Here is a 15,471-nt window from a genome sequence, read left to right on the forward strand (position 1 = left end):
TGTCACAAAATAAGCTATATCAAAATCATAAAAAAAAATGTAAAAAAAAAAAAAAAAGATTTTTTTTTTTTTTTTTTTTAAATCGATATAAACGATATTGTCTCGTACCATATCGCGTTTGAAAATATATCGATATATATTAAAATCTCGATATATCGCCCAGCCCTACATCCATCCATCTGATTTGTTGTTTTTGTTCCCGTTGTTGCCACTAACTTTGTGAGAACTGCCCTCCAGGCGACAGCAAGGGGCAGTTCTTGTGAGGTTAGTGACAATTCAGTTTGATTGTGATGATTATAATGATGATTATAACATAAAACAGGAAATTTACAGGAAAATACTAATACGGGGAGAGGTAAAATACGGTTGTTTCCCGGCCAAAACGGGAGACTTGACAGGTATGGGCACAGCACCAGAATTAAAATTCAGTCAAGGTGTGTGTGTGTGTGTGTGTGTGTGTGTGTGTGTGTGTGTGTGTGTGTGTGTGTGTGTGTGTGTGTGTGTGTGTGTGTGTGTGTGTGTGTGTGTGTGTGTGTGTGTGTGTGTGTATTGTCCTTTACTTAATTAAATGGTTGCTAATCAATAATTCCACCAATTAATTAGTTTCACCTGCCCTTATAACATTTTGACCTTTTAATTTAAAATATTCACATTTTTGATGGGTCATCTTACACCCCGTCAAACACAATGACAACTAGCGAAACTTGATATCAAAAGCATCCATAGTGAAAAGGAAAATAATATTCAAATTACGTCATTTTTGTTGCTTGCCAAATTGCCGAGCGCATGTGTCCCCGCTCCCGGAAAAAAGTTCAGGCTCAGGAATTTTTTTAACTTTAAGCCCTGGTGTTAGGAAGTGTTGGACATGAACGTGTGTGTGTTCTGCCTGCAGCGTCGGTGGATGAGAGTTCGTCCAGCGCCTCCTGCTCCGCAGAGCTGCAGAGCTCCTCCACCCCCACCTCCCAACCCCAGACCCGCCTGAGCCGGGCGGCCGTGCAGCAGGGTCGCCTGGAGGCCCAGCAGGCCCAGCACGCCCAGACCAGGCTGAGCCGGTCCAGACAGGTCAGAACCGGGACTACAGAGACCCCCCTTGGTGAATGTGGGACAATAATGACAGCATGCATGTCAGTGGCGTCATTTCAGTCAAAGCTAAGGTACGGCAAGGTTACGAGTCTCAGAACTGAACTACAGTATCAATCAACACGTCCAGCAAATACTCATCACAGAGTCTGCTATGTAGCTGATCTGTGTGGTCAAGAAAACTGGAACTTTTTCAAATGCAGCCTCACTCACATCCTGCTAACTATGAACACTACACTTTAACAACCTTACGCAATACGCATCCTTTTTCAGCACCACGGACAACAAGCGTCAGTTAGAGAGCAGAAATCTCGTATCTGACAAACGCAATTTAACTCATTCTGTTCACTTCATCCACTATGTCAGTGCAACAATATCACGTGGACATCCCAGTTTAACTTCAAACAGTTAAAGTTCAAATGCAAAAAGGAAAGGGAGGGAGCAGAAGACAGAAAGAGAGAGAGTAAAAAAAGTCAAATATTTCCCTTAAACCGATTTAGAGGGTAGGGTGATTTGATATCTTACCTTAAGATGAACTTGCATAATTAATCTATCAGTGTCTAACAGCCTCGTTAATAGCCTGACTCCCTCCATTGCTGAGGCAACATTGGACCCATCACTTGCCTTCTTTTTATGAAAAAAAATTGCGGAGTTGTCTGCTTTCTTTTCATTTTTGTAAGTTAGTAACACTGCAGAGCTAAAATCCAGATTGATAGCGACCGCTGTCGTCAGGGACGCTGGGACATCACATTTCAAGATATGAAGGGGGGGAAAGATAATACCTAGTGAAATCCATCATGTTGTTCTGATATACATTTGTAGTTATTTTATATGTATTAAGTAATAGAATAAATCAATACAAATAGACACAGAGTAATTCCATAAATGTATTTAAAAAAACAAACATTTACAATTTCCCCTGAAGCCGAGGTGTGGCGCCTGCCGTACCTTAGACCCGACTGACGCATGTCTTGGTTTGGATTGAGTTTATTTTTATTACAGGAGAGAAAGAAATCTCTCCCCGCCCCTCCAGGTGTTATTAGTGGCTCTGGTTCTGGTGTCGTTAACTGGCTAATAAACAGCAAAGACCCAAAGAAGACCAAACTAAATGTACTGTTTGTTTCCTTGTTTCCAGTCGGGGAGGCAGAGGAAGAAAGCCGTCATGATGCCCCGCGTCGTCCTCACGCCTCTGAAGGTCAACGGAGAGCACGTCCCCTCAGGTAACGACGCGCCTACCGGAGAGTAATCTCAGCTAAGTAAATACAACTGTAAATGATGCAACAGGGAAACTCTGAGGCCAAACTTGAAGTCTTAACTTTGACCGTATGGTTTGAAGCAAAGGAACCTCCAAGATGACCCAAGGCCTCGGCAGGCTTTGCTTTTATGGGCATGTTCCCCAAAATGCAGGAGGGGGCTACTGCCAATTTATGGCAGCCCAGGCCCCCCTTTCTCTATCTTCTCCCTCAGCCCTGTCCATTCTCCCATTGAGTTCTCTGTGAGCTATGAAGAAGGCCACAGCTCCTATTTTAGCATGAGGAGCTACTAGCTATGGGCCGGCCTTCTCCATTATCGTGCCTGAAGAAGCGTCTGGTTGCCTGGAAATGCCACAGTCTGCAGCGAGTGACCCGCCAACGATCTGAGCCCCAGATGAGCCGAACGAGGGAGCCTTGCCCTGACGACGTGAACGCCTTCGGACCGACCTGGAGCTGAAGGAGGCCCAGCTGCAGTACCCATTCCTGATGAGTCAGCTGGTGCCCCGTTTTGATTTATTCAATTTGATAATTCATTTTGATAATTCATATTCATTATTAATTACTATCGTAAGACACTTAACTCTCCAATAACTGAACCAGCACTCCCTTAGTTGCACAACACAAATGGTGCCCCGTGTGAGGCTTTTAATAAAACCAGCTTTGTCAAATCTGTGTAAAATAATCCAATATTAAGTTTGAACTGTGCAACACATGGACTGTTGCACCTGCGGTTGGCTCCAACGACTACGACCAGCATCCCAGTTATCAGACGTGGGGGGGGGGGCGTTGGGCCACAGTCCTGCGTTGAACATGGGAAGACTTGATTCTAGTTCCAAGGCCAAACTCTGAGGCCAGCCTCCATTTATTAACGTTGACTGCATGGTTGCATTTGCGGCCCCTCTGTGATAAGGAAAGGCAACCTTCATTGGGCAAGGACCCCAAAACGCAGGGATGGCCCTGCCTGATTTAAGGCAACCCAGGCTGGGGGGGTTCCAGTTTGAACCTCATCAGGGTGCTTGAGTCTCCGCTGCTCTCTCCAGGACCCATGAAAAGGAGTCGAGGAGGCGTGGACGTGGACTTTGAGACTCCGGGTTCCATCCTGGTCAACACCAACATCAGGGCGCTCATCAACGTTCGGACCTTCTCAGCCTTCCCCTCCCACTCCCAGCAGCAGCTGCTGCAGCTGCTGCCAGAGGTGGACCGACAGGTACGTGCTTCAGTCTCCTGCTGAATCCTGGAAAACTGAGAGATGTTCAAGGTCACGAGCATCAACTCCCTCCATGACAGGGGTGGCCAACCCGCGGCTCGCGAGCTGCATGCAGCTCTTTGCCCGGCGTCATGCGGCTCTTGCAACTTTATTTGATGGTGCAGTGAAAGACAGACACGTAGGAAGTGGGCGAAATATGCCGTGACTGGAATCGAACCCGTGTTGCTGTACAGGGGAAAGTTTACATAAGTAGCCTGCTCAACCCGTTGAACTATATGGGTCTCGTATTTAATTTTGCGTCGGTGACACAAATAACTTGGAGGGGAAAAAATCTACTCTCAAAATAGCAGGGAAAAAATGCACGGCCAAACGAAAATATGAAGATAAACACAGGACGTTTTTAACAGAGTGGGAGAATTTAATATAATAAATTAATTATTAATATTTAAACAATACATCACGACACGCCGTGGTATACGCTCATTATATCACAGCTGAGCGGTGTCTCCGGGCTGACGCCAAATGATGTATTGCTTTTATAAAACGATTACCAATAATGTAAATATGAAAGAGGAATACACAATCTATTTTATGTAGTTTTTAATTAATCAGAAAGACGTATTATCCAGTAGAAATGGCTCCACTGTGGGAAAAAAATAGCCCATCTCTCCAGACGTAGCTCCGCATGTCGTCTTTTTTTTCGGAGACAGGAACTCCTCACACATGCCTAATTAATTGTTAACGAAAATAAAAAATAAACTTTAACACCAATAATTTTTGCTACCTGCTGTAACCGTCATAAATCTGTACCAGTTGGTTGTTGTCATGGAAACATTGTTGCTTCCCTGACGTGGAATGATCTGCTGTGATGAGGCTTTAGAATAGAAGCTGTGGTATAAGCTCATTATACCACAGTTAACAACCAATCAGATCATTATACCACAGTTAACAACCAATCAGATCATTATACCACAGTTAACAACCAATCAGATCATTATACCACAGTTAACAACCAATCAGATCATTATACCACAGTATTTATGTCTCGGAGAGCTTGAGTCTTGAAAAAGAGGGGGTTGTCTTATATTTGGGCCAATACTATGTTTGATATTTTCTTTAACGTGAAGACAGTGCCAATGTGGAGACTTTTTTTTTTTACACAGATTATTTTTTGTTTAAACTTTTATTTTATTTTTATAGAATTTATCTGTTGCAAATAAAACCTGTCTTCCAATTTATTCCATTTTTCATTAAATCTTTAGCCTAGTTATTTTTGTAGTAGAAGTATCGTATCGGTACTCGGTATAGGCAAGTACACAAATTAAAATACTCGTACTCGGTGTGAAAACATTGGTACTGAGGCATCCCTATTCCATTTCACCTCTGACTCTGGTCCCGTAGATCGGACCTGATGGAATGGCCCGACTGAGCAGCTCGGCCCTGAACAACGAGTTCTTCACCCACGCGTCGCAGAGCTGGAAGGAGAGGCTGGCTGAGGGTAAGCACCGCTCCGCCGGGGCTTCTTCTTCTTCTACTGCTCACGTGTGAATCCTTCCGTCCGTTAAACCTCCAACTGTGTTTTCAGGGGAGTTCACCCACGAGATGCAGGTTCGCTTCCGCCAGGAAATGGAGAAGGAGAAGAAGGTGGAGGCGTGGAAGGAGAAGTTTTTCGAGGAGTACCACGGACAGAAGTAAGAGCCTGAAAGGGTGTTTTATTCTGAAGTCGAGTCAGACACATGACCGTGTCTGGTCCTCGGTGACCCCCCTAACCGTCCCTGGTCTCTCTGCAGGTCCGGTCTGACCCCCGAGGAGTCCCTGAAGCTGACCATGAGCGAAGCCAGCGACGTCGCGGTGCTCGAGAGCGACGTTGCCGTGGTTGCGAGCGGCGGCGCCCCCAAGAGGCGGAGCGTGGGCCGGCGGAGGAGGGACGGCCGTATGAGGAGACGTACGCGGGCCGACCTGCGGCGCCGGGCCCGCCGGACCCTCTGCAAGGCCCCCCCGGCCGCCCTGCCGGCCACAGAAACCCCGGAGGACGAGCCGGCCCTGGACACGTCGGCCGTCTCCACCGTGTCCACCGTGTCGGTGGACTCGCCGGCCTGCAGCAGCCCGGCGGTGCAGGCCGAGGTCGTTCTCCAGGCCATCTGTGGCGTGGAGCTGCCCGAGGAGACCCCCCCAACAGAACTGAAGCCCCCTTCCACCCCAGAACCGGTGGCCCTGCCGCCCCCCACCCCGGCCCCCAGTCCCAGCCCCAGCCCCGCCTCCACCAGCGCCACAGAGGAGCCTGAGGTCGCCGAGGAGCCCGAGGAGCCCGAGGAGCCCGAGGAGCCCGAGGAACCCGAGGTCGCAGAGGAGCCCGAGGTGGCCGAGGTGGCCGAGCGCCTGCTGGCCAAGGAGGAGGCGGCGCCCGTTCTGGCCTCCACCACGTCCCCGTCGTCGTCCTCCTCCTCCTCGTCCTCGTCCTCCGCCTCCTCCCCTGCTTCCTCCACCTCCTCGCCGGACAGACAGGGGCCCTTCGGAGCCCCGGGCCTGGACTCTTCCTCCTCCTCCTCCTCGGCCTCGTCCAGCACCGCGGTTCCCGCCGACCCCCTGGACGACGCCGCCTCCGCCGTCACCTCCGTCACCGGCGGCACGGCCACCACCAGCAGCCGGGAGAGCAGCCCGCCGGGCAGCCCGGCCCCCACCCGGGGCCCGGGGCTCAGCCCGGCCCCCACCCGGGGCCCGGGGGGCCCGGGGCTCGGCGCCCAGACCAAGGAGCAGAAGAGGAGGCAGGACCAGGCCCAGGCCCCCCCCAGCTTCCCCGAGAAGAGGCCCCGACTCGACAGCCGTCAGTCCTTTCGTACCACAATCGACGGTGTCTGTTCAGAGAAGCCGCAGCCGACAACCGAGGAGCCCAAGGTGCCACCGATCCGGGTAAGAACCGCCTCCTCCGAGCTGGTAGCTCCGCCCCTAATCCGGGTTTTCTGTGTTCTAGGTCTGGGCGATACGGACCAAAAGTCATATCTCGATATTTTCTAGCTAAATGGCGATACTCGATATATATCGATATTTTTTCTGTGCCTTAATTGGGGTTTCCCCCAAAGCATTATAGCATAGCATCTCTGTTAGCATCTATGTTAGCATCTCTGTTAGCTTCATTTTTTCTGAGGCAAACCCTTAAAAAAACAGTCAGTTTTAATACAAAGCCTCGTGCCAAATGTCACACAGGTTCCTTTATTAACAGAGGTCTGCACAATATCAACATGTATAAAACAAATGAAATAAAAATAAACTGCCTGCATATATAGAATAAAAATGCTTCTTGAATAAAATAAAACAAATATCCCTTTCCTGCATAACAATTACATTAAAATACACTAATTAATACAGTGTAGACAGTAACAGGCAGACTTTTCCACTGAGGTTGACAGTTGTGCAAATAAAAAAACATTTGTGCAAATCTCAAATAAAACATTCAAGTCAATTTGTCACAAAATAAGCTATATCAAAATCATTAAAAAAAATGTAAAAAAAAAAAAAAAGATTTTATTTTTTTTTAAAATCGATATAAACGATATTGTCTCGTACCATATCGCGTTTGAAAATATATCGATATATATTAAAATCTCGATATATCGCCCAGCCCTACTGTGTTCTTTGTTTCTTTATTCTGTTGGAAGTAAAAACACAAACAATTACAATCTGATCGTAGAAGCAAATGAAAGAAGTTTCCGGTTCTGGTCAAGAGTATTGAACTTACTTATGATTTTGATTCAATTCTTGAATTCTTTTGAGTAAATTACTTTTTACTCTAAATTGTAACTTCAATTTCAAGCTCCTCATTTTTATATTTTGTATTGGCGCCGCCCCTCCTTGAACCGCCACCTTACTGTGGTGGAGGGTTTGTGTGCCCGAGTGATCCTAGGAGCGTTGTTGTCGGGGGCGTCACGCCCCTCGTAGGGTCTCCCATGGCAACCAGGTCCTGGGTGACGGGCCAGACTAAGAGCTAATATGGATAAGAAAAAATCGAGGACTGTCACGTCTAGGGCTGCAACTAACGACTATTTTAATAGTCGACTAGTCACCGACTATTGAAACGATTAGTCGACTAATCGGATAATTAGTAATTTTTTCTTAAATTTAGTATGAGGTTGCTTTAATTATGTGGCAAATGATAATAAACACAAGAAAGATGGCACTTCAATGAAAAATAAATATTTTATTCAACTTTGCTGCTGTTCATACAAAAAGTTAATAAAACGTCCTATTTAAAACCAATGACAGGCACAGTGATCAGTCAGTATAGACATAAATAAATAAACCTCTGTCCATTATTTTTCATTTTTTAAGGACAGGCAATTGTGTTATATAAAAAATATTTGATAAAATAAAACGTCTCGTATTTTTTCTCCAAGTGGGTGAAATGGGTTCTGGATGGCAGGACGTTCTCTGGGTCAAACAGGTGTATCATTTGTTGAAACCCGTCACCAACAACCATGGAGAGCCTCATATCACAGATCAGTATTGACTCAGTGAGGGCAGTCGCTACACGTCTGGGTCCATGGTGGCTCTTCTTCGGACTGTATGCATTTAATTTAAAATACTTTTGTCAGGCACAGTCAGACAGCTATCTTTTAAAGCCAAAATACGCTTAATATCTTACCAAGGCGAGTCCGTTTCGTTCAACTGTTCGACGTGCTTTCTCTTCAAATGCTCGTGCATTACCAACGTGCTCCCGTGATAAGCAACGTCTCCTTTGCAAACCTTGCAAGTAATCTTTTTATTCGCCGTATCGAGGCTAAAATGCTCCCAAACTTTTGAAGTTTTGATACATGCAGCTGCCGTACAGGACAGGCTTACCCGCTACCCGTCGGCAGAGACGCTATCGCGCATGCGCGACTCTCTGCAGAGAACGTATTGAAGTGAGACGCCTCTCTCCGTTGGAAAAACACATCTGGCGACTATTGTCGACAATGGAATTCATTGTCGACTACTTTGATTATCGATTTTTGTCGACAACGTCGGCGAATCGTTGCAGCCCTAGTCACGTCGCCCGGATCGGCGGAACCCGGATCCTTGAAAGGGGCTGGACCCTCCACTACTGGTGAGAGGCGGCGGGCTGGTGTGGGCTTGGTTATAGCCCCCCAGCTCAGTCGCCATGTGTTGGAGTTCACCCCGGTGAACGAGAGCTTCCCTGCGCCTTCGGGTCGGGGAAAGGTCTCTCACTGTTGTTTGTGCCTACGGGCCGAACAGCAGTGGGGAGTACCCGGCCTTCTTGGAGTCCCTGGGAGGAGTACTGGATAGTGCTCCAACTGGGGACTCCATTGTTCTACTGGGAGGAGTACTTGATAGTGCTCCAACTGGGGACTCCATTGTTCTACTGGGGGACTTCAACGCTCACGTGGGCAATGACAGTGATACCTGGAGAGGCGTGATTGGGAGGAACGGCCTCCCCGATCTGAACCCGAGCGGTGTTCTGTTATTGGACTTCTGTGCTAGTCACAGTTTGTCCATAACGAACACCATGTTCAGGCATAAGGGTGTCCATCAGTGCACGTGGCACCAGGACACCCTAGGCCGGAGGTCAATGATCGACTTTGTTGTCGTTTCATCTGACCTTCGGCCGCATGTCTTGGACACTCGGGTGAAGAGAGGGGCTGAGCTGTCAACTGATCACCACCTGGTGGTGAGTTGGATGCGCTGGCGGAGGAGGAGGCTGGACAGACCGGGCAGACCCAAACGGATTGTGAGGATCTGTTGGGAACGTCTGGCTGAGCCCTCTGTCAGGGACATCTTCAACTCCCACCTCCGGGAGAGCTTCTCTCAGAAAAAGGCATCTTCACGCTGTGTATATGTACACAGTGAGAAAGTGCAAAAAAACATCTCAGCACAGAAAGCACCTGACTTATAGCCAGGAAGGCGTTGAAAAATAGGGAGGTGTGGTTATCAGCAAGTGTATGTGTAGCGGTGAGTCCATGAACCTGCTCAGAGTTGCTCCTCAGCCAGTGTCCTTGGTGTTATCAGACGGCTCGGTCAGGTGATCTGGAGGGGGAAGGGTTATTCCGGGGCAGAGTCACCTGTTTACATTCCACCAGGGAGATTGTGACTACAGCGATCAGCCAAACCGCCCTGTCAAAGCCAGATTATAGGATCAACAATTTTTATTGAAAAAAAAAACGGGCAGAGCAGTAATTTTCCGTCAACCTTCGAGTCTCTGGTTCATCAATGGCGACTCCAATCAGACGAATTTGTGATCAATTCCCGCCAAGCCGAGCTTCCAACTTCTCCAAGTTCTTTTCCATCTTGCCAATGAGCTCAAAGACGCCGCAAGCCTGCAAAAGCCTGCATCCAACTTGAGGCCTTGCTCCAACAGCGTTAAAGTCAGAGTGCTTATCCCTTCAGTCACGTCAGGCAGCTCGGAGAGGGCCAATGCAACTGTCACAGACTTGCGCGTTTGTCGATAGACGAGGAATCCCCCCGCTCCAATTAGGAGAAATCCTGCTATCATAAATCCAATTATGAAGCATCTTCAACGTCCTCAACAGATAAGGGCCGGGTTTCCCAGATCAGTTAAGTAGTTCTTAACAGCGAAAGACTTCTTTCAAACCTTCTTAAGGAGCTTGTGAAAGAAAATCGCGTTTCCCAGAGTTGCTCTTAGCTTAAGAATCTCTTTCATTAAGAAGGAAATGAAAGATGCTGCTGACCCAGTCTTTACAACCATCTTAGTGAACAAAGACTCACAGATCCAGCCGCGTCAGGCAAATCAATATCACACCAAGCAATGAGATATTAAAACAATGCACCCCGCACACATTTTGATCTATTTTATACTTTAGATTTATATTGTTTAGCATTTATTGGTGACAGCAAAGGGGGAAAAAAAAGAAAAATAAGGAATAACAAGTGTGTTCCTGTATATGCTTTATGCGCACAAATAAAACGATCATCATGAATATCATTTATTTGATAATTTGGCTGCTATACAGCATGTTCTCGCTGCAAATCAACCGCGTCACCGTGCGCGAAGCAGAACTGTTTATATGAACGCATTCGTGCGTCAGCCCTTCAGTCCCCTGGACGTGTGTCGGACCGGGCTGTCCAGGCAGCCGTCACACCGATCCTCCTGCCCGAGCGCACCTATGTGATGACAGGGAAGCAGCAGCTGAAGAACGTGATCCTTTGATGAATCGTTCATTACAGTCTCAAATATAATCAATGGTGTCGGTTTATATTAAAGAATCTTTTTGCCCAGAAGAAAAAAGAGCGAAGACAACGACCCATAACTATTTTCTTCTCTTGAAAAAACCCACCTGCACCGCGGGGTTTAGGATAAAAAGACGCTACAGAGTCGGGATGCAGCAGCATCAGAAGAGCAGGAATACGTGCGAGGCGGGGATGATCTCTGCAATCTGAAGCCCTCTATAATTATAAAAAGAATTTCACTTATCACGGGTTCTTTTTGGAACATAACCCCTGCGAAAAACCAGGGTTTGCTGTAATTCCAAGTTGCGATTTGCGAAACTCGCCTTCTCTTGGCTCATGTTTTTGAACACACACAAGCCCACCCCGTTTACTCCCGGTCTCTGCGTGTGGGGAAAAAAAGCCTCACTGTAGCCAGAAATAACGGAGTAACGCACCGTTTGGATGAAAAAGGGTCATTGAATTATATTTTTCATTATAACGCACAAGCAGCAGGGAATTAGTGCGTTAGGTAGCAGTGCTGCGTGTGAAAATGCGCTGATAGTGATCGGTGATCGATTTGCCTGGCATCGATTGATTTGGTTTCAGAACCGGACAGCTGCTCCAAAGAGCTTCTGAAAGAGCGAAACTAAAGAACGGTGTTAAGAAGTCATCTGGGAAACACCCGTATCTTAGGGTTCTCTCTTAAGTGAAACCTTCTTTGAACCTCTCTTAAATCCTTAAGAGAGGTCGGATCTGGGAAACCCGGCCAAGATCTTGATGCATAAAGGCTTCCACTGTTTCCAGGAATCCATTATATATCCAGAAAAAAATGTCCCGTCGGGGCAAGAGGGCTCCCTAACCCCCTGACTTCTCGTCGCAAAAATTTGGTCGATTGTGCTGAGAGACCAGTTAATCAATTCCATGATTGTAGAGTTTTGGAGGAGTGAAGAAAAAAAAGTGATTTTCAAACACATCAATGAAATCGGATAACGGATAACGATCCGTTTTCCGTTTTTTATCATCAAAACAAAAGATGGGAAACGGATTATTTTGGATTATATCTCTATTTTTATTTTGTCATTTCAAAACAAAAGACGGATGGCCGCGAAGTCCACGGACCCAAGTCGATACGATTTTCGATACGATTCAATATCGATATTCTAGTTACAATACAAATTTTGCTTTGGCAATTGAGGCCAAACTAAGGGTTGGTAGAGGGAGCAATGCCCAGGACTAACTTGGGTAGGAGCACTGGGTGATACATTTGGGAAAAATTGGGATTTTTAAATCGATACTTGGATTTATGTATCGATAATCGACCCACACATGTATATCGATAAAATATCAATATTTTTTACCCTCCCCTACTGGACACCGGGTCAGAACCAAAGATAGGAACCTAAGAAACATACCGACCACCTGAACCTGGTCTCGGTCCAGACCTGGAGACTAGGGCTGGACGATATGGACCAAAAGTCATATCTCCATATTTTCTAGCTGAATGTCGATACTCGATATATATCAATATTTTTTCTGTGCTATAATTGGGGTTTCCCCCAAAGCATTATAGCATAGCATCTCTGTTAGCATCTCTGTTAGCATCTCTGTTAGCATCTCTGTTAGCATCGCTGTTAGCATCTCTGTTAGCATCTCTGTTAGCTTCATTTTTTTCTGAGGCAAAACCTTAAAAAATCAGTCAGTTTTAATACAAAACCTCGTGCCAAATGTCACACAGGTTCCTTTATTAACAGAGGTCTGCACAATATCAACATGTATAAAACAAATGAAATAAAAATAAACTGCCTGCATATATAGAATAAAAATGCTTCTTGAATAAAATAAAACAAATATCCCTTTCCTGCATAACAATTCAATTAAAATACACTGTAATTAATACAATGTAGACAGTAACAGGCAGACTTTTCCACTGAGGTTGACAGTTGTGCAAATAACAAAACATTTGTGACAATATCAAATAAAACATTCAAGTCAATTTGTCACAAAATAAGCTATATCAAAATCATAAAAAAAAAAAAAATTTAAATCGATATTGTCTTGTACCATATCGCGTTTGAAAATATATCGATATATATTAAAGTCTCGATATATCGCCCAGCCCTAGTCCAGACCCTCTTCTTGTAACGTCCCAGATCTGCTGGGTCCAGACCGGGTCGCAGCCCCGGAGGTTCCAGCCGGACTCTGACCCCCTTCTCTCTCTTCTGTTCCAGATCCAACTGTCCAGAATCAAACCCCCCTGGGTCAAGGGCCACCCCACCTACCAGATCTGCCCCCGCATCGTGCCCCCCGGCGAGGGCTCGCGGCGGTCGGGGACGGGGGGCGCGCGGACGCTGGCGGACATCAAGGCCCGCGCCCAGCAGGCCCGCGCCCAGCGGGAGGCCGCTGCTGCTGTCGCGGCCGCCGGCGACGGCGCGGCGACCGGTGTCCGGCTGCGGCCTGCTGCTGGGCTACCGGCTAGCAGCGGCGGGACCCGACGAGAGCACCCGGGACCCGTCGAGCCCGGAGGAGACGGAGACGGAGGAGGAGGAGGAGACGGAGGAGGAGGAGGAGGAACAGGAGGAGGAAGAGAGGGAGGTGCTGCGGTGGAGGAGCAGGACCAGGGACCGTCTCCGGACCCTCATCCGTCTGGAACACAACTACAGCTTTCCAACGTAGAACTGCCGCCCTCGCAGCCGTCGCCCTCCTCCTCCAGCACCTCCACGTCGCCGGGGTCCCCGCGGGCCCCTAGTCCTGGTCTAGAGGCGTCCCCCCAGCCCCCCAGTCCGGGTCTGGACGGGGCCTCCAGGGGGACGAAGGTCGGGGAGGAGACGGAGGAAGTGTCGGCGGCGGTGCAGAGCTCCTCCGGCGAGTCCTCGGACCCGGACGCCACGCCCAAGTCCTCGGAGTCGGCCGGGCAGCAGCCTCCCCCCAACCCCCCGGCCCCCCCGAAGGGGGACCGGCCCCCGCTGACCCAGACCTCCATCCCCGACTCCCTGCCCCGGTTCGGGGCGCAGGGCGTGGACGTCATCCAGACTCTCTCTAGTCACACCAAAGACCCGGACAAGAGGAAGGAGGCGGGGCTGGGGGGCGGGATCATCCAGCACGGCTCCCACTCGGCCGTGGCCCCCCCCCCAGACCGGCGCGGCCCCCCAGGAGCCCCCCACCGACCGGGACGACGAGCTCAGCACCCACAGCGACTCCACGGAGACGGCGTCGGACTGTGAGGACGAGACGCAGCAGAGCCGCTACCAGGACTGGGGCCCCCAGCTGACCCCCCCCCAGCGGAAGGGCCCCCTGGTCATCTGCAGCCCCCCCCCCTCCCAACCAGCAGCCCGTCATCCAGGCCCACGTCTCCGGCCGCCACGGCCAGACCGTCATCCAGCCCTGCTTCCCCAACGGCCTCCCCCCCGCGCCGCTGCACCCCCACCCCCACCTGCACCCCCCCACCCTCCCGCGGGGGCTCAGAGACGCTCACGTGGTGGTGAAGGTGGAGCCCGAGGAGGCGGAGGAGGTCCGCGGGCCCCACAAGGCCACCGTCATCGCCTCCAAGCGGCCGGGCGGCTCCGGCGGCCGGCCGGTGTCCAGCGTGGAGGCCAACAACCCGCTGGTCACGCAGCTGCTGCAGGGCAGCCTCCCCCTGGAGAAGGTGCTGCCCCCGCACCCGGCCAGCCGGCTGGAGATCAGCCGGCTGCCCAGGCTGCCGGGGTCCCCGGGGGTCCTGGGGGCCCCCAGACCCCCCGGGAACCCCGGGGGCCGCGGCAGGCCCCAGAGTCCGGAGTCCAGAGGCTCCTGCCTGGTGGAGCCCCAGCAGGCCCCCGGGGCGGTCCCCGTCATCACCTCGGTGCCCCCCTCCTCCAAGACCAGGTCCCCCGAGGCCCCGCCGGCCCCCCGGGCCCCCCCGGACCCCACGGAGGGGGTGACCACCATCAAGGTGAACATGCGGCCCCCCCCGGTGAAGAGCGAAGGGGGTCGCCCCTCCTGCCAGGCCCTGGCCAAGGCCGGGCCCCCCCTGAAGAAGGAGCCGGGGAACTCTATGGACGGCTACCTGAGCGGGGGGGGCCATGGAGGGGCTCCTGAACATGGAAATGACTCTGGCCCGAATCGCCAAGAAGGAGCGCGGCGGCGGCAAGGCGCCGTCGCCGCCGTTCCAGCTGTACGGTAAGCTGCCCAAGCCGGGGGGCGTGGGCGGGGCGGTCAGCTACACCGCCAACGTCTCCGTGGTGGACAACGGCGGCTTCTCGCGGGCCGACGGCGTGCTGCAGCTGCGGCCGCGCCACCACCCGGCCCTCAGCATCGCGGCGTTCGCCGACGCGGCGGCGGCCGACGAGGTGCAGCTCAAGTGCTCGTGCCGCCTCAAGGCCATGATCATGTGCCAGGGCTGCGGCGCCTTCTGCCACGACGACTGCATCGGCCCCTCCAAGCTCTGCGTGTCCTGCCTGGTGGTCAGATGAGGGCCACTGAGCGCGCTCAGAACTGTGGGCGGGGCCAGGCCGGGGGGCGGGGCCAGGCCGGGGGGCGGGGCCAGGCCGGGGGGCGGGGCCAGGCCGGGGGGCGGGGCCAGGCCGTGTATGATAGGTCTGTACTTTTTGTTTTGGCAGGTTCAGGTTTGGTTTTTTTTGTTTTTTTTAGCTGCAATGACTATTATTATTATTATTATTATTGTTATTATTATTATTATTATTATTGTGAATTTGGGGCATGATTAATTGTAAATTTAGCCATTTACCTCATCGTCTTGCTCCGCCGGTCATCATTTGGAGGTCATCTTTTGTTTTT

General features: G+C 50.3%; 1 protein-coding gene across 1 annotated transcript in view; it reads left to right on the forward strand.

The window, feature by feature from the left end:
• Window positions 1-15,200, forward strand: part of asxl1 (ASXL transcriptional regulator 1) — a 34,865-nt gene extending 19,665 nt beyond the window's left edge. Inside the window, 10 exon segments of the mRNA XM_061736889.1 lie at window positions 893-1,062; window positions 2,216-2,300; window positions 3,374-3,540; window positions 4,942-5,038; window positions 5,126-5,231; window positions 5,331-6,450; window positions 12,927-13,822; window positions 13,824-14,019; window positions 14,021-14,746; window positions 14,748-15,200. Of these exon segments, the coding sequence (XP_061592873.1) occupies window positions 893-1,062; window positions 2,216-2,300; window positions 3,374-3,540; window positions 4,942-5,038; window positions 5,126-5,231; window positions 5,331-6,450; window positions 12,927-13,822; window positions 13,824-14,019; window positions 14,021-14,746; window positions 14,748-15,146 (3,962 nt within the window). The 3' untranslated portion in view covers window positions 15,147-15,200.
• The last annotated feature ends 271 nt before the right edge of the window (window positions 15,201-15,471 follow it).

Source organism: Cololabis saira, chromosome 12 (genome assembly GCF_033807715.1).
Source record: "Cololabis saira isolate AMF1-May2022 chromosome 12, fColSai1.1, whole genome shotgun sequence".
Classification (NCBI taxonomy): domain Eukaryota; kingdom Metazoa; phylum Chordata; class Actinopteri; order Beloniformes; family Belonidae; genus Cololabis; species Cololabis saira.